This window comes from Ictalurus punctatus, chromosome 16 (genome assembly GCF_001660625.3).
Source record: "Ictalurus punctatus breed USDA103 chromosome 16, Coco_2.0, whole genome shotgun sequence".
Classification (NCBI taxonomy): Eukaryota; Metazoa; Chordata; class Actinopteri; order Siluriformes; family Ictaluridae; genus Ictalurus; species Ictalurus punctatus.
In genome coordinates this window covers 17,313,683-17,336,815 of record NC_030431.2, presented here as the reverse complement: position 1 = coordinate 17,336,815, position 23,133 = coordinate 17,313,683, and the positions used below count along the sequence as shown (strand labels likewise).

The window sequence follows — 23,133 nt, the reverse complement described above, 5'->3', positions numbered from 1 at the left end:
CATGGAGAAATCACAGACAGGACACCAAAATGATGCTAACGTAGATAATGTCGGTGTTGAATCAAATTTTTTAAAAATTATTATGGTGTATTTTGACAGGTTTGCTTATTATGTTCACAATAATCTGATGTAAACAAAGACATACTGAATTTCCAATTCTCGTTTACTTGTGATAAATGTTTTCTGTTTTCTGTGTGGCTCGCTTGGTTCACTAATATTAGCAACATTACTCACTATTAGCAGGTAGACATTTTTCAACCTGTATTTTCATGGATATTTATCAATACTAGTATTTTTAATGAGGGTTCATGTGTTGATGCCATTGTTATCTGTTTTTGGTAATTAAAAACAGATTATTACCAACAGATTAAATTTATGAGCTTAGTGTAAAAATATAAAAACTAATATCTGAAGACAGTGAAAAAGTGATCTCCAGATGTGTTTCCTGTCTATGCAGCATGTGACAGTAGTCACTGGGGTCCTCACTGCAGTAACCGGTGTCAGTGTAAAAACGGAGCGCTGTGTAACCCCATCACGGGTGCATGTATCTGCACAACTGGTTACCGCGGCTGGCGGTGTGAGGAGCGCTGCGAGCCAGGCACCTACGGTAACAACTGCCAGCAGAAATGCCAATGCCAAAACAACGCCACCTGCCACCATGTCACAGGGGAGTGCACATGCAGCCCCGGCTATACTGGAGCATTGTAAGTCACGTTATGTACACATGCAAATCGACTCAGATAAATACACGTAAAATCACACCGAGTACCACTTGCATGAACACAAATACATACGACAATGTGTTAAGTCTAATCATCTTCCCTTTGCTGTCTCTGTGCAGTTGTGAGGATCTGTGTCCTCCAGGCAAACATGGGCAGCAGTGTGAGGAGCGATGTCCCTGCCAGAACGGTGGAGTGTGTCACCACGTGACTGGAGAATGTTCCTGTCCTGCTGGCTGGATGGTAGGAACACACATTATGCTTCCTTTAATGCGACATTTCTCGACCAGTGTTTTACATAAGGAATAAAAGACTTGGGGGTGTGCTGCTTTAGGAAAATAGTCAATGACTGTGTGGTGTGATGTGATCCAGCTCAAAAGCAGAATTACTGTTACCACCCCATAGTTGATCATTTTCCCATAATACCATGCCCAGCAGCTTGACTACACCACATTATACTTTTTAATCATTTATAGTTGCAAGTTGTGGAAAATTAGCGAAACAAGTTAATTGCAGTTATCACTTATGTTATAGGAGCTGTAGCATTTTTTTTTCTCTTGAAGTTAATAAGAGAAACCCCCACCCACCCACCCCCCCACCCCCACTGTGGAATCCTTGTTTAGAAATGATAACATTACAGCGAGCAAATTAATATAAACCAGTGATTTGAACTACAGCCAGCGTTATTTTCAAAGCCCTTCTGTTATAGAAAATTAATCAACAACTTTTGACCAATCAGAATCAATAATTCAGCAGTCCAAGTTCAACAGTGGTATAAATATTGTTAACTTTTTTGCGTGATTTAATGATCCGGTGTATTGTTGTTAAGCACATGAGATGTTCTCTCAGACATGATGTATTAGTTACTGTATGTCACTAAAGTTCAGGCTATTAATCTTTCCTATTGCTTTCATTGTGACCGCTGTGTCTAAATTGCTCAGTGCGTTTTCCAAAGGTCTGTACAAATGTCTTGGGTGTGTGTGTCCAGGGAACTGTGTGTGGACAGCCCTGTCCCGGGGGTCGCTTTGGTAGGAACTGCTCTCAGGATTGTCAGTGTCACAATGGAGGAACCTGCTCTTCCTCTACAGGAGAGTGTTTTTGCAGTCCAGGCTACACTGGGGAGAGGTGAGACACGAGCTTTGCTCTTCTTGAAAATGTGTGTTTACTCCGCTTTATGTGTACTAGCACAAAAATGGTATGAATCTATTGGTATGAATCAATATTCATATATAAATCTAAATCTATAGTATGAATCAAATCACAGTCAGACAACATTAACCTGCATTCTATAAACAGGACAACATTCAAGACTCAAAACTAGACAAACAGACAAAACAAGAAGATATACAGAAATAGAAAAAGCACAGAGATTGAGGCTTGTAACTCAGACTTCACAGGCACAAGCGAGTATATATACACAAACAAATGAAAGGAAACTAGACACAGGTGAAAACAAAAAGATAAACAGTGACCAGACAAGGTCATATACTAACAACACAATAGGAACTACAACAAAACCATCCACATGGCACTGTCACAATGGGAGGCAAGGGCAAGCAAAGGACAAGATCATGATATTTTGTCTGTTCTAAAGCACTCATGAATGTGCTTTTCACCTGGGAAGTAGAATACGCAATAAACAACACCATTCAAGTGGTTAAAATAGTAAGAAACCTGTTGCTAAGCACCTAGGAAATATCAAGTCAAGTCAAGTGGCTTTATTGTCATTTCAACCATATACAGCCGGTACTGTACACAGAGAAACGCAACAACGTTCCTCCAGGACCATCATGTTACATAAAACAATGCAGAACTACACAGGACTAAATAAGACCTACATATTTTTACATAAAGTGCACGTGCAAACATGTGCAAACAGCACAAGACATTATAATAACTACTGTTAGAATCGGCACAATAAGAGACAGTGTAGCGCCAACACAGTTCTAGTGAGGAAGTGTCAGATATAACAAGTAGTGCAAAAGAATAACAATATAATAAAAATGCTGGGAATGTAAACTTCATATATAATGGTATACAACGCCAATTCTGAAAAAGTTGGGACAGTAAAGAAAATGCAAAAAAAAAAACCCTAACTAACAAAAAGAGTCATTTGAAAATTCAGTTTACCCTGTACTATATTGAAAACACATTATTAACACATTATTTGATGTTTTACTTTGTGAATTTAATTTCTTTTTGAAAATATACACTCATTTCTGATGACTGCAACACACTCCAAACAAGTTGGGACAGTTGACTGTGTACCACTGTGTGATGTCATCTTTTCTTTTAATAACACTTATTAAGTGTTTGGATGCTGAGCGAAGACACTAGCTGGTTAAGTTTAGCAAGCGGAATTTTCCCCCATTCATCCATTATGCATTTCTTTAGCCGAACAACTGTACAGGGCCTTCGTTGCCTTTTTTGCGCTTCATAATGCGCCACACATTCTCAATCGGAGACAGGTCAGGACTGCAGGCAGGCCATGCTAGCACCTGCACGCTCTGCTTACGCAACCATGCGCTTGTACTCTGGGCAGAATGTGCTTTGGCGTTGTCCTGCTCTGGATGGCAGCCTATGTTGCTCCAAACTGTTTACATATCTTTCTGCATTAATGATGCCCTCACAGGCGCTTCTGGACAGTGTTGATGTATGACTTCTGCTTTGCACTGTAAAGCCTTAACTTGCATCTGTGGATGCAGCGGCGAATGGTGTTAACTGACAAAGGCTTACTAAAGTATTCCTGAGCCCATGTCAGGAAATCCATTAAAAGCTCATGATGGTTTTTAAGACAGTGACATCTGAGGGATCAGTAGTGGTTTCAGTAGTTCAGTAGTGGTTTTCAGCCTTGCCCTTTACGCACCGAGATTTGACCGGATTTCTTGAATCTTTTAATTATATTGTGCACTGTAGAAGGTGAAATGCCCAAAATCCTACAGATTTGTCTTTGGGGAATGTTGCATCTGTTGGCAGATTGACGAGCCTCGACCCATCCTTGCTCTTGAAGGACCAGGCCTTTTTTGAGGCTCCTTATATAGTATGATTAGACGATTGTCTTACCTGTTTCACATCACCTTCTTATTTCAACTTGTCACATCGCTGTTAGTCCTAAATTGCCCCTGTCCTAACTTTTTTGGAACGTGTTGCAAGCATCCATTTCAAAATAAACGTTTATCTTCAAAAAACTATGCAGTTGTTTAGGTAAACCATCAAATACATTGTTTTTATACATGTTTTGTTTAAATACAAGTCAAAGTACATTTACAAATCACTCCTCTTTGTTTTTATTAGCATTTGCCATACTGTCCCAACTTTTTCATAATCGGGGCTGTAGTATTTAGCAGATATGAACACCAAGAACATATAAGGCGGAATGACACTAGGAATGAGACAAAACTCAAAAGTACCAACATTTCCCTCGGCTGTCATGGTACATGAATCAACATTAAACTTTTGTGGTTTTTCCATATTGAGATAAACTCAACATGCAACTGCATTACTTGTGAACTTTGAAAGTTGCTATTTGTTATTGGAAAATTTAAAAACGTGATGAATAAGTGTGAGCCATCTTAGAAACATGGTAAACACGACCCCATTTGAATGAAGCCATTCATGACATTGAGACACATATCCATATGAGAGATTTGATGTGATTTTATGCTAATTATTATTATCATCTAATTAATGACTGAATAAACTTGTTTAGTTTATTTAAAAAAACTAGAATGTAATAGTATTTAATTAGTAAACTTATTAGAAAAAAAAACATTTAAGTAAAAGTTCTCCCTTCATGATTCGTTTTCATTTAGTTCATGACAATATTAAGTGTGGTCATGTGAGTAAGCTGGCAGTGTTGATTGATCCACAGGGTTGCTCGATACGGTAATTGGTGTCTGGGTGAATAGGGACTGGGTCAGATACTCTATGTTATAGGTTTATATGAAGGCATGATCAATAATTACCACTTGCAGCAAGGTCACATGATAATTAAGTTCTGAAGTCAACTGTTCTTAATTCGCACTGAAAATAAACAACAGCTGTGCTATCTCAGGATGATCAATGAGTAAAATTGTGTACGATTCACATCATTTGTACAGTGATCAAATCTGTCAGAAAGCCATTGTGCCTCGTGGATTGGGACGATGTCATCCTGGAGACACTGCTTCCGTCAGAATAGAAATGTTTCTTTATAGGGTAAGAATGATTAGTCAAAACTTTGTGAGTCACAGTGCAGTGACTCTTCAATCCAAATGGAGCCAAACCATGCCAGTAAAATGCCTCCAACAGCATAACAGTCCCACTGGTTCTTTCATTCATTTGTCAGCTCTATGTATATACAGTAGTGTATATTATGTTCAGAGGTCTGAAGGCTGCAGGGACAAAGCAGTGTCTATAGTGAAGCCGAAGGACATTGCTCAGATTATAGATGAAATGCCCTTGAAAGAAAGCTGGCATTCTGAACTTTATTTGTTTCATTCACTGCGTCCAATTGATTCTGGAGTACATAAACTCAATGACAATTGTCACTGTCTAATTGCAAACAGACTACACTGTATCTTGGACAAATAGAACCCTAAATCTCTTAGAATCTTCAAATATATCCACATTAAGCATGCTTCAGCTCTGCAAGGGGAAAACATCGCCTCTGTCCTGTGTGGGTTTTAGCCATGGTTCTGTCACATCACAGTAACCCATGAAACCGAGAAGAGGTGTGGACAGATGTTCCATTTAATCTAAGGCAGTCTTTTCAGACAAGCTGTGGTTTCTGCCAAAATTTATCCTGGGACAAAGACAACAGCAGTGTAGCCACAGTCTTTGTGAGGTGAGTCAGTTACTGATATTGTGTAGAAACAAATCAAGTGAACTGTGCCTTAGTGCCAGAAATGTTTTCAGTCATGGTCTGTGTACATGGAGGAAGGGAAGTTGGCAGACAGGGAAAAGAATGGAGGCGAGGTAAACCTTTGAAATGTATGGAGGCGTATGGCTGCATCATTGACTATGTTTACATGGACAGCAGTAATCTAATTATTGACCTTACTCTGATTAAGATAATAATGTGATTACGGTGTTTACATGAGTCGCTTTTAGAATACTCCTGTCATGTTCCCATTTTACATGTTTTAGAACATAATTAGATTAACAGCCCGCGTCATCACGTCACCGCGCCACGCTGTCCGACGTCCCTCCAGAATTTCACGTATCAACATACAGTTCTTCTTCGTTATGGTACGGTATACAGTTTTGGGTGTTTTTATTTAATTTTTTTTACGAACGCTTTAAGTGCAGTTAATTATTTGTCATGCTGTACGTGCAAATAGACAACTGCTTGAACCCGTGGGATGCGTTGAAAACCACGTACTTACCGTCTATATAGTAGCCAAGATACATGTATTTTTCCCCACTACAGGCCTGTAGTAGGAAAGTATGCGGTTTGGGACGCAGCCGAACTCTCTTGTTCGCCGTAAAATGCTGAAAACTCCGGTGTGTGATCGTTTCCTGTCGCAAAATGCGGTGAAAACTCTCACACGACGTTCATAATGTGATTAAGGTGTTTACATGTCTGTAATACACGTCCATAATGCGACTAAAACAGGAGTACTCCACATGTCTTAATTCGATGAGCTTAATTCAAGTATGACCTTAACTAGATTAAGGTAAGTAAAAATTGCTGTTTACATGGTAGTTTCTTAATCAAATTATGGTCTTAATCGGGTTAAGAGTGGATTATTGTTGTCCATGTAAACGCAGGTATTAAGTGATGAATGAAGAAGGCATGTGCTGAGTATATGTTCAATATCTACGTTTTTGAGTTATATACCATAATATCTGACACGCATGTTATGATTTCAATATTATATCGAGGTAATATAACATTATAATCCATAATAAAATGAGGATGATTGTTGGGATTTTATAAAAACTGTTGAGTCTGTAGGTGCCCTTTAAGAAAATCAAGAGTATACAACAAAGAAGCATGTAGTAATTGTTCATTACATAACCTTGGATACAACCTGCAATAAGAGCACTCAAACAGCTGACAACAGCAAGGAGTTCCGTGTCAGTGCCGTCAAATATTTATTTATTTATGTCTGTTCCTAAATAAAGAAAATCACAAGGAGGGCAATATCAAAATTTTAACATAACCATATTTAGAGCTGACATTTAGGTCGATTTGACATTTCTTATGGAAAGTGCTAAGTGGAAAGTGCTTCCTAAAATGCTGCTACAAAATCTACAATAGGTGTCCAAGTGGATCTGCTGACTGCAAAAGTCACAGCATATTATTTACATTATTTCCTTATTCATCAGACCATTAATAGTGCCCTGCGAATGGGAATGGGGTCATCCTGGAAGAAACCACTCCCATCAGGATAGAAATCTTTTACCACAGGACAAGTGGGCCCAAGCTATGTCTGCAAAATGCCTCTTAAATCATAATAGGGCCACCATCCATCCATTTTCTGTACCGCTTATCCTACACAGGGTCAATGGGGGGAGCCTGGAGCCAGGGAACTTGGGGGACACCCTGAATGGGGTGCCAACCAATCATAGGGCACAATCGCACGCACACTTACACACTACGGACAATTTGGAAATGTCAGTCAGCCTCCAATGCCTGCATGTCTTTGGACTGGGGAGGAAACTGGAGTACCTGGAGGAAGTCTCCAAAGCACAGGAAGAACATGAAAGCTCAGTGTTCACAGAGTGGGGGTGGGACTTGAACGGCCAACCCCGAGGTGTGAAGCAAACGTGCTAACCACTAAGCCACGTGCCCACCAGGACCACCAGTGCCACCAGTTTTTGCTTGAATTTCTCACCCATTTTCCTTAGTGGACTTATTAATAACTCAATCCAAAAAGTACTTGCATTACATGTATGCTAGCATCACTTTTAGGGCACTTAATTAGAAACTATGATTAAAATTCTGTTAAGGTGTGCCATAAGGTATTAGGTGACTAAAAGTAGAACATGAGATTTAAATGTAACTGTAACTGACAGGCCTTGTGGGTTCTGTAGGATGTTATGAACAATCACTGTGTAGAATTATTATATAGAATTATTATTAATGTAGATTTTTTGGGGATATATTTGTTTGGAGGTACAACCTGTGATCTTAGGCTTGTTGATCTTGAGTGATAGCACACTGTAGGCAGCATCATTCAGGTCTCAGTGGTTATTGGGGCCAATGAGTTGACTAGAAGTAGAAATTGGGGCTTGGTGTAGGAATGAATCCGGGGCTGGGGAGCACAGCCCTGTGCCCATAATTACCAGCATCACAGCGCATGAACCATATACTTAAGCAGACCATGGCTTACAGGAATAGCACTACAAGTGCATTTTTATGAGTTAATAAGTGCTTTGGCTAACACAGACGTCACAAGAAGCTTCCGACCAACTCAAGCAGGCCCCATCTCACCACACCCTATGGGCTGGAAAATAATCAGCTCTCAGCTTCAAGGAGGGACATATTTGAGTGTGTGAGGGGGAAAAAGCAGCAAAAGAAAGCAGGCTCTCACTTTTAGATAGAGTGTTGTCTTGAACTGCACCTGTGCATTCTTAAAACACTGATACCAAAAGAGTGTTGATATAACAGACTTCCTCATGATGGATGTTGTTCTGTAGGGGACGCCTGACATTATGATATGCAATATTCTACATGGAATTGAAATCAGTGGGAATCACTGTGCGCTTGGACAGCTTCCATGTGTTCCCACACAAGTCCATCCGTTCTGCACAGTGCCAGCTTTGGGAACAGCTTAGCCAGAGCCCATCTGCACAGCTAATGGAGAAGATAGCCATGTCCAAATGACATGGCCTGAATTTTTCCAGCTTGACACACTCATTTATCAAAACCAGTGAGTCCTCCGTCAGTGGGCTGGTGGATCCACTCTCCCTATGCGTTTAATTCTTTATTGCATGGAAGGAAAGTTCATCCGGAGGAGAGAGTTATCAACAAGTGGGTTCTGATGAGCTACAGTTCTCACACAGGTGTCTGTTAAGAGATAGTGCTTAAGAGTGCTTTAAAAAAAAAAAATCAGAATTCTTTGTTTTTAACCTTTATAGAGCCCACTAGTTTAAGCTTCCCTTTCCTGGGCTTTCAAGTTGCATTTTTCAAGTAGTAGGGAGTTCAATAATGGATAAATATGAGAAATTGAACAGATGTTGATTGTTTGGAGCTCTGTACAAACATAACAGTTTTCAATTCTTTATTGAAACCAGAGTCCATATTCATGCTGTGGAGCTTTGTTGTTGTGACAGTGTACACAGATTGGCATTATATTTTGAAAGAGCATTGTTCCAACATGAATGCTTAGGAATAAAAAAAAACTTTGTGACCATGACATAATTACCAAGGTATCAAAAATTATGGCCCAAGGTCCCTTTTCAGAACCTTCAAACTAACTGTCCCTCAGTGGTGGAATGAACTTCCAACCTCAATCCGGACCGCAGAATCTGTCACTGTTTGCAAAAAACATCTAAAGACCCACCTCTTCCGTGAGCACTTAACTAACTTTTAAAATGCCAACCCCACATTAAAAAACAAAACAAAACAAAACTTACTCTGGCTCTTACACCTCCACTCTGCGCACTTTGCTTCTCTAGAACACAATTATGAATCTTGCATGGTAGCACTACTTGTATTGTTCTCTGCTTGATATATCACTTGTATTTCCTCATTTGTAAGTCGCTTTGGATAAAAGCGTCTGCTAAGTGAATAAATGTCAATGTAAATGTACTGAAATGTACCAAATGCAAAATAAAAGTCAACAACCATGGAGAGCTTTTCTTAAAGACAACAACTTTCATTGAAAAAGATAACAGGTGAGAACTCTCCCCCTCCAATTTATACAACTTTATTATCTAGTTAAAGCTAAAACAAGGGGCTAGTAAGAAATTTGGATATCAAACACAAACCAAGGTAAGTAATGGGTTTATATTGTCGCAGACAAAAAAAAAAAAGAATGCTGTTAATTTATTGTAACAAGACATTTGACGTGTTATGTATTCCTTCATTATTGTAACAGAAATAGTCAGAGTGTCTATTAATAGTGAAAATATTACATGTGCATCTCTGTCCATTTAGTCATCTGGATGACAATGAGCAGTTAAGTTATGAGCCTTGCTTGGAGAACCCAGAGTAGCAACTTGGTAGTGCTGAGATTTGAACTCACAACCTTCCAATCAAGAGTCTAAAGCATTAAACACAGAATTACCACTTCCATCTTTTGGAAGTGATATTGCTATTCTCTAACAACTTGTATGCCAGCCTTTGCTTGTATAACTTTCTTCAACTTTTGAAGGATCCTCAGAACAGGTTTTGAATCCTCTTAGTTTCAGTAAACTTCTTGATCACGTTATTCTTGACATATCTAATATATATAACTCAGCCAGATGTCTTACAATGCAGTCATGATGAAATGTAATTATGTTTAACATCGTTGTCTTCTTGAAGTACACACCCCACCTTTTTTCTTAATACAGAAAGGGTCATTTTTCCATTTAAAAACCATGGGCGATACAAATGTTTTCACTTGACTGGAACACAAGCCTGCGCCTCTTAGGTCATCTAGAAGGACTTGGCTATGGTTTTCCCTCACAAGCATATGCAGCATGAGCAGTAGCAGCAACTGCCCAACATTAACACACAGTCAGTGCTTAATGATCATGTGATTGATGGCTAGAGGTGTGTGTCTTGTGCGTGTGTCTTGGCAGGTGCCAGGATGAATGTCCGATTGGCAAGTATGGCGTGAACTGCCGCCAGACCTGTCGCTGTGAAAATGGAGCCACATGTTACCACATTAGCGGTGCTTGTCTGTGCGAGCCAGGTTACATGGGCGAGATGTGTGAAACCCGCATCTGCCCAAAGGGCATCTACGGCCTCAAGTGTGACAAAACGTGCCCATGCCATGCCCCAAACACCCAAAGGTAAAGCGATACAGTATAAGGATGTGCTATGTGTTTTTGCATAGTGTTTATATGCATATGCGTGAAAGTCAGAAAAAGTGACAGAAAGAGAAAGCTGGCAGCACATGTAGACATGTGGGGGTCAGTTTAGTGTTTTAATAGCAGTGAGTGGGAGAAAGTCTGTCTGTTTATGTGTTTAGAGACCCACACAGTTTCTCATTGTGTTTATGGCCTATGGATGAGACAGGCTAGCACAGCTGAGTGGCTCCATGTGTTGTGTGTGGACAGCTGCTTCACTTTCACTCAATACAGCGAGTGTTTCAGGTGCCACCAGCTGCCCCAACCAACAGGTACAGGCCATGACCACTAACCACGAAAACAACTACCAATGCCAGTGTGTCAAATGTCTAACGAATCCTTCCCGCCTATCTGTTTGAAATGGTTTGCCCCACCCTCTAGAAAACGGTCGTTAGGACAACCTTTATGACATCCTCCTGTTTTAAGTACAATAACAGAAATGTATAGTGCTCCCTGAAGTGTAGAGACGAATTAAATAACCTCCAACAGAACTAAATTTCTTTGAATGACAATATTAACATTGCACAGGCTTAATGGAAGATAGATACAGTAGATCAGTGGTTCTCAAATTTATTATATTTATTATTATTATTATTATTATTATTATTATTATTAATCGAGACCTCACTAACTATAAACAAGTAGCCTATAAATTATGTCAACTTTATGAGTGGAAAGCAAAGGAATATAAAGCTCTATGGCTCCAAAAAAATAGAATATTAGTGCGCACATTGAGATAATGTTCACGACATAAAATTTGTACCAAGTGGGTCTGGTGAAATTTTTTGACAGTTAAAAGGCTCCCTGAGTACAAAAAAAGTGATCCCCTGCAGTACATGGCTGGGGCAGCCGGTAGATGTCCCCTATCAGAGAAAGTCTGTGATTACTACTATGTCTACACAGTCTACTCACTGCTGTCGTGTCCTTATTCAAGAAACTTAACCCATTGTTGGAACATGTATGGAGCTAAGATCAGATTGACCAGAACCTGAGCGTAAAATTTCTGATGCTTTAAAGAAAATCCTTGTTATTATTGATGTTCAAGTACATTAGGACGATTTGTTCAAGATGTTCAAGTACATTAGGACGATTTGAAAAAATTAAATCAAATAGTATACATATATATATATATATATATATATATATATATATATATATATATATATATATATATATAGATCACGTTAAAAATTCAGCAATGCTGCAAGATTGCATTTGATTTATTCATAGTTAGAAAAGAATTTAGTTTACTCTATCCTGACTTGTTGTAATGTACATAGCTAATACACTATAAATGGAATTGTGTGCTGCCTTTGTCTAGGCAAATGTACTTATCACTGCATTATGTGGCATGGCAATACAGGTTCAGAACCTGCTAAGCTTAACACTGTTTGTTTCTCTAAATTCACTGATTTTGCACATCCTGAGTTATACGTCACCAAAATCACATGATTGATAAAGCTGGAATTTACACTGTGTGTGAAAGTGGGGATTGACTTAATAAACTGGCAAAAGAGTACAATATGTAAACTGCTGAATTTTCTTCTGATTGATTAATTTATCAAATTAAATGTATATTTATTTTTTAAAAATTCAAATCTGCATTTAAATTTTTTTTTTTTTTTTAAATCTAATTCATACAAATATTTTCAAGCATCTAAGATCTGTAGTGACGAAATGAAATAACATCGAATTATGTTCTGGTGAATCTAAGGGTTTTGGTGTGCGAGTGTATATTATATTAAACATAAAGATGAAGAGGTAGATGAAAAATGTATTGTGCCTCTCTCCAGCTGCCACCCTGTATCAGGTGAGTGCTTGTGCCAGCCTGGTTGGTCAGGTATCTACTGTAATGAGACGTGTGCACCAGGCTTCTATGGCGAGGAGTGTCAGCAGGTGTGTCAGTGTCAGAACGGTGCAGACTGCCACAGCGTGACAGGAGAGTGTGTCTGCGCTCCAGGCTTTCAGGTGAACACACAATTACTATTTTATATTTTCTCGCACTGATTATTGAATTCCTGAATCATTATGGTTCTTTTGTTGAAGGAGCAGCTTTTTGAATGACTCTGTTACTAATGTGTTTATACAATCTTTTTCAGGGTGCAGATTGCTCTATACGCTGTCCAGCAGGGATGTATGGAGTAAACTGCTCCTCTGCTTGCACCTGTAAGAATGGAGCCACGTGCTCATCTGTGGATGGATCCTGCACATGCAGAGCAGGTGATTCAACCGGATTTGTGAAAGATTCTCTGAAGGACTTTGTTGATGCACTATTAAAATTAGTTTCAGTGGTTCCCAAGTGGCACAACAGAAGCGAATACTATTGTCAGGAGGTTGTGAGTTTGAATCAAGAGAGCAACATTGGCCATGCTTTCTGAGTGGGAGGATTGCCTTTATTCAGAATGACACTAGCCAATTGTGGGCATCAATATAGTTTATTATATTATATATCAATATAGTTTATATTTATTTACAATTAAAAATCATAAACGTTTTGACTGCATAAGCAGTCATGGTAGTGGTAGCATCATATTACTCATTGCCCTCGGTCCCTTGGTTGTTTCTTGGACCAAAGCCCTCCTTACCCTGGTAAGGAGGCACAGTTGTGGTTGAGCCACATTCTTTCCATCTTTTTTTTTCATAATGTTTTTTGTTTTGTTTTGTTTTTAACCAAACCCTGAGTGAAACTAGTTTTGATAGCTCCTTGGTCTTCATAAAGCTGTTTGTTTAGGTATTGTTCTCTATTAAACTCCGGGGCATTACTGTACATTTAGGTCACATGACTATTTTAATTGCACACCGGTGTACTCCATTCAATTTGCTGTGATTTCTGTTATACTGGAACAAATGTACGGACTTGGGACGGGATGAATTATTTAAACCAAGTATAGTTTATAGATTTATTTAGAATGATTTTCATCTTAATTTACAATCTACAATTCTTCACAAGTGAAGCTGATTCTAGCTCTGAAGCAGGGCCTTTACCCTGTTTAAAGGACTCACTAATTACTCTGTCTTTAAAACAACAGATTTTTTAAAATATTGGATCCTTATAACAAGTAGCTATGCATTGCTTATGTTGAATGTTCAGTGTTTTATAATTATTACTATTGCTTATTAATAATTAGATCTGCTCTGAAGTGTTTATCGTGAGCCTAAGGAATTACTCTGCTTGTACACACGTTTAAATGTGTGGGTGTAGAGAACTTTCCTCATACCCTTCTCTTTAACCCAGGCTGGCATGGAGTGCACTGCTCTATAAACTGCCCCAGTGGTACATGGGGACTCGGCTGTAACCTCACCTGCATGTGTGGGAATGGTGGAGCTTGTAATGCTCTAGATGGCCAGTGTACCTGCGCTCCAGGCTGGAGAGGTGAACGATGTGACGTACACTGCCAGGTGAGCTTTCAAAGAAATTCACACACTTCTGTATTCTAATGATCACAATGACTTTTTTTTTTTGTATACTGATTTTTTTTTCTTCTCCAAATCCCATAATTGATCCTTGGATAGTTTTAAATGTCAACTGAATACTTTTCAGGCATGATGAACGTGTTGGAAATCATCTTAGGCTTCTTTTTTTAATGGTGTGCAATGGTATGTACCGCATAAAGAGAAGAGATCACAGGCTCAGAATGAAGCAGCATAGCTTTGAAAGAAAGCTTTTCACAGAGCAAACTCACTTTGTCCTAGAAGTCCATTAGTCCATTAGGAATTAATGCAATGTTCGCTGAAAGAGCATATTGCAGTGCTTCCCCACAATGTATCACGTTTATCACATTACTATTGACTATAATGTGTGATATATATACATAAGTATTTTATTTTTACCCAATAGAATCAAAACCTTCAGTTGTAAGCAGTATTGTGTAATGATGTGATCTCTTTAGGACGGGACATATGGTATGGATTGTCGAGAGCGCTGTGACTGCAGTCATGCTGATGGCTGTCACCCTACAACCGGACACTGCCGCTGTCTCGCAGGCTGGACAGGTGAGCTGTGTTTCTCTGTCTCTGCCTAGGATAAATATACAGGCTACATCCTGGTATGCTATGTATGAATATCCTACTTCTACTTTAGTGTTTATTAAAGTGTGTGATGTTCAATTGGTCAATTATATCAGATCAGTGGGAATTAGAAACCTCTTCTGTCTCTTCTCTCTAGCTGTTTTCTTTCTTCCTTTCTTCTCTGTTCTCCTCCTCTTGTAAGTCAAACCTGATTGCTTTCATGTTTTGGACATGTGTTATGGCCTTGTGTGCTCCATTACTGTTGTTTATGTTCACTTTGCTGTGTTTCTCAGCTCTTTGTTTTGTTCAAGCTTTGCCACAGCTGTATGGCTCTGGATCTCCACACACACATCGTGTGCGGCATGGCGATTTTAGTCATCAGCAAGACTCCGACCATAATTAGTCCATAACAAGTTGATCCCAGCATGCTGATCCCAGAGGAGTCTTTTAATTATTCTGTATTTGTGCCAGGCATTTTTGCTGACTGATTGATTGTTACATCCATATTTCATATTTCATTGACAGATTATTAAGAAACAGGCAGTTTTCATGATTTTCACCATCAGGTGTTTATGAGGTTTGCATTGGATTTTATATTACTGGACCACAAGTCGCTGTTATGATGTAAAACAACTTTTTTGAAAACTGTTCTTGTTCTCCTTTGGTGTTAAATTCTCTCATCTCCTTTAATCTCATCTCTGTTCTTATGTGGTGTGTTTTCGTCTCATATATTTTAGCCTCATCTCATCTCTTTAATGTCCTCTCATCTCTGTTCTCATATCCTGTTCTTTCCTGCTATCATGCCTTTGTTCTGTTCTCCTCTCTTTTGTTTTCTCCTCTACTCTTCTTGCCTCACCTCTCTCATTTTCCCCTCTAAGATTTGAGTAGCATACTGATGATATTATATGTTGTCCTGGCCCTTTAAATACACGGGCATTTCTTCAGTGCTACTTCTCCAGAGTTTGTCGCCAGCTTTTCCCCATCACCTAGCAACACTCTCGGGTCCTCAAAGAGGCCTTTGTCCTGTGTCTTGGCCCAGCGCTCCTTTACAATGCTGCTTATCAATGCCCAGTTTGTGGGGGGGTATCATGGATGGTGCTGGAACACACACAAACAGACAGAGATATGATAATTTACATTCTTCCTTATATCTCAACTTGTTAAATTTGTCATGGCTGCCAATTCTGAGAATACATGAGTTTAAAGAGCTGAATAAGACAATCAGATGTGAGCACTTTCTTGCACTTCTATGGGCTGCGCTAAAGTACACTTGAGGGATTCGCAGCATCAAGAACAGGATTAAATTCCCACTTTTCTTAAACTACAGAGCAATCTTAATCATGTAAAGGAGGACTATCTCTTTCTGCTGTGTCTCTCCTTTTATCTTGCTTCCAAGTCAGCTATTTTATTATTCTGGTCTAGGGGCTTTAACATTTTTTTCATGACATAATGCCTGTGTTAGACACACTTATACCTTGTAAAGGGACTTTTCTATGCGCAGTATGTGTCAGTTGTCCTCTAGTGTACCTCTCATCGGTAGTCAGTGCAACAGGATGCTGTTGGTAGGGTGCATTGGGTTGGTGAGCTGTTAAGTAAGGAATAAAACACAACAGGGCATGCTGTTATTGCAAAATAATGTGTGATTGTGACTTTCCAATAACAGTAAATCCTGAAGTTTTATTCTTCTTATGCAAGATGTTATTTTTTTATTTATTAAAGAATGAAATGTACTTTTTTATCCATTCATAGTTACATGTTGATGTGGTGTGTCCGTAAAACAAGTTAGTTCCTGTATTCACTTACATTATAGCAATTGTAAACACTCTTGAACTCACCGCCCTTTCTTTTATTCTATCATTTGAAGTTAATAAAACAAAAAAAAGATTTTCCCATGTCGGAAAATGTAGAAGAGCAGCTTTACCTCTGAGCGTTGACGCTGGCGGCTCCTTCCACGAATGCCAAATATAGTAAATGTCTTCTCATAGAAAACTTACGCCATATCAATAACTGCACACATTTCTTAATCTGTTTATGTGGAGCGCCTACCATACAAGTCCCTACTGTATGTAAGTTGGTACGAGAGAAATGATAACGCATTTCAACAATGAGTCGAAACCTGTGATTTGCCTTGCAACTCGAACTACTGTCAGCGTATGCTGTTAGAAAATGTGTTTAATCGATATCGGACAGAATCGTCAATTCAACAGCTTTGTGGTGTAAAAGGTGTTCTAAAAAGCCAGCAGTGCTGATATATGGGTCACAAAACAAATATTGGTCTACATTTGCTGGTCTCTTTCGACTGGTGGATGGGGTAGAGGGTGTCTGAGAGTTTGTGCATATCAACAGGTGGTCTACATTCAATAATTTGTTCTATAAAAGTGTACTTTATTGTTGTAGGTGTACCGGATAAATTGGCCACTGAGTGTGTATTTGGTTAAACTTGGATAGAACCTATAGAGATATCATTTCTGTATACTGTGTGTATGTGTCTGCTTAGGAGATTGCATTGAGTTTTTCCGTTTGAATCCATCACGTATATTTGCTATGTTTTAGTATTTAGCATGTGAAATATATATTTATGTAGATATTGTATGTATGTTTCAGCTACTTCTTATAATAGAAAATTCTTACTTGCTGTGTGTGTGTCTATGTTTGGCATATATTTCTCTTCTTCTCAGGGATCCACTGTGACAGTGTGTGTGCTGAGGGTCGCTGGGGACCAAACTGCTCTCTGTCCTGTAACTGTAAGAATGGAGCATCGTGCTCACCTGATGAAGGCACATGCGAATGTGCTCCTGGCTTTAGAGGCACCACCTGCCAACGCAGTGAGTATTCTGTGTGTGTGTGTGTGTGTATGTGTGTGTGTGTGTGTGTTTTTGTTTGTGTTTATAGCTGCCTATAAGTTTTTCCATGTGGTCTGCCTTGTGTGACACAACATATTAAATCTTGTGATTTATATTTATTCTGATGTTCATTTATACAGTTGCCTAAATTCATATCAAACTTATAATAGATTTATTTGTATTGCACTGAAGCAGCTAGTTCTCTGGACTAGTTTTCATGAAGGAAGTACACTGACTGTCTACTTTAACAGGAACACCCGTACACCTGCTCATTTACGCAGTTTTGCAATTAGCCAATCGTGTGGTAGCAGCACAATGCATAAATCAACACAATGCAGATGCAGGTCAAGAGCTGCAGTTAATGTTCAGTTAATCAGTCAAACATCAGAATGAAGGAAAAGTGTGGTCTCCGTGACTCGTGGCATGATTGTTGGTACCAAATGGGCTGGTTTGAGTATTTCATAAAAGGTTGATCAAACCTTGAGGTGGATGGGCTACACCAGCAGAAGACCACATTGGGTTTCACTCCTGTCAGCCAAGAACTGTGATCTGAGGCTATTATGGGGACAGACTCACCCAAACTGGACAGATGAAGATTAGAAAGTGTCCATGGTGGGTGAGGTTGTACCCTTGATAGCCTCAGATTCTTGTTTTCGGCTGACAGGATTGGAACCTGATGTGGTCTTCTGCTGTTGTAGCCCATCCACCTCCAGGTTTGATGTGTTGTGTGTTCTGAGATGCTTTTCTCCGACCACATTTGAAAGTGCTTATTTGAGTTACTATAGACTTCCTGTCAGCTCAGACCAGTCTGGTCATTCTCCTGTGATCTCTCTCATCAACAAGGTGTTTCAGCCTGCAGATCCTACGCAAACAGGATGTTTTTTGTTTGTTTTGTTTTTTTGCACCATTCTGTGTAAACTCTACAGACTGAGAAATACTTAAACTATCCCATTTGGCACAACAACCATGCTACAATGTCCCAGAGATCACACTTTTTCTTCATTCTGATGTCTGATGTGAACATTAACTGAAGCTCTTGACCTGTATCTGCATGATTTTATGCATGTTGCTGCTGCAACATGATTGGCTGATTAGATAACTGCATGAATGTGCAGGTGTACAGGTGTTCTTAATAAAGTGGACAACGAGTGTATATTTACATGATACCTTGCATGTGCTTTCTGTATTGCATTTCAACACAACAACCACGATTAACTCATTTAATTTCTTCACACTAATTACTTGAAACAAAATGAGAATTAAGTGTGGCATTTTGTGCTGAACTTGTCTCCTGACGATATCCCGATATTCCTACAGTCTGTTCTCCAGGTTACTTTGGGCACCGCTGCAGTCAGACGTGTCCTCAGTGCGTGCACAGCAATGGCCCGTGTCATCATGTGACAGGCCAGTGTGACTGTCTCCCTGGATTTAAAGGAGCTCTTTGCAATGAAGGTGAGAAAGAAGTCATCAAAGCAAGGTTCTTACTGTCCGTATTCGTTTCAGTGAACCAGTAAAGGTCTCAACAGTTAATATTGTTTTGCAGCAAGTGACATTTGAGAATTAAAAAAAAAGATAGGTCTGCTCATGATTTCGTGGCAGATTAATTCTGTGAAAAAAACCCAACTTATCAAAAAAAGCTGTTTATACCTGAACATTACACCCCCCAAAAAAACTCAAACCAGTTTCTATTGGTATTAACATTAATTTTCCAATTTGTATTAAAATTGCAGTAAAATTCATTATCTGTGCTCGTTTTGAAGGTTTTTTTAGAATGCATAATTAACAGGTTATTAACACATAGAATGTATAACTATTCGGTTATTATAGAATATAGAACCAACAAATTAACACCACATAGAATGTGTAACCAGAGCTGTCGTTTGCCCATTTGTTTCTGCACAGTGTGTCCCAGTGGCAAGTTTGGGAAGAATTGTGCCTGGACATGTACCTGCACCAACAACGGGACGTGCAACCCCATCGATGGCTCATGCCAGTGTTACCCAGGCTGGATCGGCAGTGACTGCTCACAACGTGAGTACTGCTTAGGAGCTTACACTTCCTTTGGAAAAAGGAATTTCCATTTCCTAAAATAGGGACAGCGAATGTGAGAGAGGCCCTAACGCTGAAGGCACTAACATTGAAGTTGTGAGGGTTTACAAGCTGCATCCATTGTCCTCATGACCAAGCATAGCCATATTGTGTTCTCAGGTCCTAAAGTAAAGCATGGCTTTTACTGAATTAAAATAACAAGACAGAAATAAACATAAGTATGGGTAATATTACTGATTGAGGCTTGACCCTGAGACACATAGAGATGCTTTTTTTTATTTAATAATGTCTCATAAATTGAGCAAGAATTATTCAAATTTTCGTGATATGTTAAAGTGCTTGGCAGCTTAGCGGTTAGCCCATTTGCCTTGCACCTCATGGTTGGGGGTTCGAATCCCACCTCTGCCCTGTGTGCGTAGAGTTTGCATGCTCTTGTGCTTCAGGGGATTCCTCCAGGGACTTTGGTTTCCTCCCCCATGCGTTCTAGATTGATTGGCATTTCCGAAATGTCCCTAATGTACCCTAATTTCCACATGCCAGTCTCTGTATTGAAAAGGAAGTCTCTGGCGCCCCCTGCTGATTGTATACTGAAATTCCATCCAAAGTGTTATATGGACTCTCATGCTTTTTAGGTGCTCATTGAGGCTCATTGATGCATTTTCCTAGTTAACTTTAAAATCAGCTAACTGAATACGTTCTGTTATTCAATCTGAACTTTTATAAGCGCATACACTATCAGTGATGTTAGTGTATGCGGTGTGTTCGGTGTTGTAGCTTGTCCTCCTGGATACTGGGGCCCAAACTGCATCCACACATGTAACTGTCATAATGGAGCATACTGCAGCGCATATGATGGAGAATGCAAGTGTACACCAGGATGGACCGGCCTCTACTGCACACAACGTGAGTCTCTCTCTCTCTTTCTCTCGTTCTCTTTCTCAGACTATCATACACCACCGGTTAGTCATACATTAATGTGCAGTGTAGCAAATCAGGATGTAATAACTACCTAATATCCATAACTCCTGGAACTAACACATGCATCAAACATTTATACAACCATGTTCAAATTCATTATACTGCTACACTGCCTAGTACAATTTTGTGGATCCCATGCCCGTTTTCTAACATTTCCAAGTTATTTTTGATTTTAAACAACCTCAAATTTGGGCAAGAGATGGAAAAACAGAGGTAAAAGGCAGAGTAGCTCTGCAGAAAAACACCTGACATAGTTCTAAAATAACATCTAGTTTCATTGATCATCACAAATATTTACACGCAATAGTTTTCCTCAAAATATACCTACTTATTTGATTATAAGCTGTCTTTGATTACTGTCTGTGTGTTATGCGTATTCTTCCCATGTCAGTGTGTATTTCCTCTGGGTTTCTTCCTACCTCAAACAAATATGCAGATATGTGTATTGGATGTGCTGGCTAGTTTTTGATGAGGATGTGAATGTGTGCGTATGTGCTTGATGCCATGTGATAGACTGGTGTCCAGCACACGATGTATTCTAGCCTCATTTCATTGGCTAATGCTTGAAGTTTGATTCAGTCTAAGAGCTAACCAGATCCAGTAATCAGTATTGGTATTGGGGTCAGTACTGACTTGAAACAGCCATGGTTGTGTGTCTTAAACCCTGCCACAATTATGCCTGTGATGTTTTACACAATGTGAAACCTACTGGAAATTTGGATTGATGAATCAATCAATCTGTTTAAATTGTGGACTAGTTCAACAAAACAGACTTCATATAAAAACCATAATGAACTTTCTTTTACGTTCACACTATCCGTTGTTGCCCAGATGACGACGGGTTCCCTTCTGAGTCAGGTTCCTTTCAAGGTTTCTTCCTCATATCATCTTAGGGAGTTTTTCCTCACCACCGTCGCCACTGAGTTGCTCAATAGGGATAAATTCACACACTTAAAATCTGTATCCTGTGTTTATATATTTCTGTAAAGCTGCTTTTAGACAGTGTCCATTGTTAAAAGTGCTATACAAATAAAATTGAATTGAATTGAATTGGAATTCAATTAAATTGTATATACCCTCTTGAGAAAGGTTTATTAAATCCTGCATCTGGTTACAGTACCTATACGGTTAATACCCAGTAACCTGTAAACCTATAAAACTTACTGTTGAGGATGCGTTTTTATTACGAAGCAGAGCATATGATTCTTTTATATGCCAGGACTGCATTGTTTGATGTGAGAAAGATCACTGAATATGAAGCACTAATATTCGGGAATGACTCAGCGCTCTAATCGTTGCTGCCACATAAGTATGAAAGTACGACGTCTTGATGTTCATTTTAGCCTTGCTGTCCTTCACATGCAATTGCTCTCTCGCCTGTGCATGAGGCAGCTTAAACCGTATCTGAACTGAAAAGAGCCTTAAGCATTTCCAATGCTCTAGTGCATGCCAGTGTAAATGTGTGTGACAGACATTTTAAGGACAAAGTGTGTCATTTTGTAGATTTTCATCTGCAATTCGAGTGCACAAGGGGGTCAGACCTGTCTTAAGGGAAAAAATGGTTTATTAAAGTGTCATTTATTACAGTATGTCTATCCAGATGATGGGAATTTCACACTAACTCAACTAACATTAACTCTGCGTTTCTCTAAATAGCACCACTACTATAACGGAGACTGTTGTGATTTTTAGATGTGATTTCCAACACCATAGACATGCTTTCATTTTGTACCAGTTGATTAAACCATTAAATATTGCCTCTTGTCATACTGAAACCTCATCATTTACCATTTTAATATAATTTAACATAATGACATGTTATACAACTTACATAATTTACTACACAGACATTTCTTTATTTTTAGCAGTTTGTCATATAATGCACATTAGCCACAATTACTATCTTCTAAGCAGTTATTACATGACATTGCTGCACTTCTTCTGTTATTGTGGTTGATGTTTGTCATTCATAGTCAATGAAAGTAGTCATATATGCAATGCCGACATTTAGTTTCTAACTGTATACAGTTTCAGTCTCAGTACATATGATTGAAGTGGATGTGTGCGCATTGCAGGCTGTCCGTTAGGTTTCTATGGTAAAGACTGTTCCCAGAGCTGTCAGTGTCAGAATGGTGCAGACTGTGACCACATCTCTGGGCAGTGTACCTGCCGCAGAGGCTTCATGGGACGACACTGTGAACAAAGTGAGTGAGCAGGGGCCTGGAATTACACGCTCAGTTGAGTGAATAGAGCCAATCACGTTTGGTCTAAAATAGGGGTGTCCAAACTACAACCTGCAGGTATCAGTAAGGAAGTTTATAAAATGAGGTGCTTAGTTTCGGACGCTTTTACTATTATACTATTACATAAAAATCAGATCTAAAAATTGTCCAGCTCCCATTTCCTCCTCTTTTTGCTCGAAAACCCTCTAATGTTATTACTCTTATATGCCAACATTACCAAGCACTCAGCACCAAAAAAACAAAACAAAAAAACAACCACATGACTATGTGTAATTACCATGTAGAAAATATTTGGAAAAAGAAGAA

The 23,133-nt window shown here is 39.1% G+C and overlaps 1 protein-coding gene across 1 annotated transcript in view; it reads left to right on the top strand.

Moving 5' to 3' along the window:
• The window catches only part of megf10 (multiple EGF-like-domains 10), a 72,094-nt gene that overhangs the window by 36,443 nt on the left and 12,518 nt on the right, over positions 1-23,133 (top strand). The window contains exons 6-18 of the mRNA XM_017488368.3: positions 458-704; positions 842-962; positions 1,708-1,844; positions 10,437-10,649; positions 12,500-12,674; positions 12,806-12,926; positions 13,942-14,105; positions 14,597-14,699; positions 17,393-17,539; positions 18,875-19,009; positions 19,460-19,588; positions 20,381-20,509; positions 22,660-22,788. Of these exons, the coding sequence (XP_017343857.1) occupies positions 458-704; positions 842-962; positions 1,708-1,844; positions 10,437-10,649; positions 12,500-12,674; positions 12,806-12,926; positions 13,942-14,105; positions 14,597-14,699; positions 17,393-17,539; positions 18,875-19,009; positions 19,460-19,588; positions 20,381-20,509; positions 22,660-22,788 (1,950 nt within the window). The remainder of the gene's footprint in view (positions 1-457; positions 705-841; positions 963-1,707; positions 1,845-10,436; positions 10,650-12,499; positions 12,675-12,805; positions 12,927-13,941; positions 14,106-14,596; positions 14,700-17,392; positions 17,540-18,874; positions 19,010-19,459; positions 19,589-20,380; positions 20,510-22,659; positions 22,789-23,133) is intronic.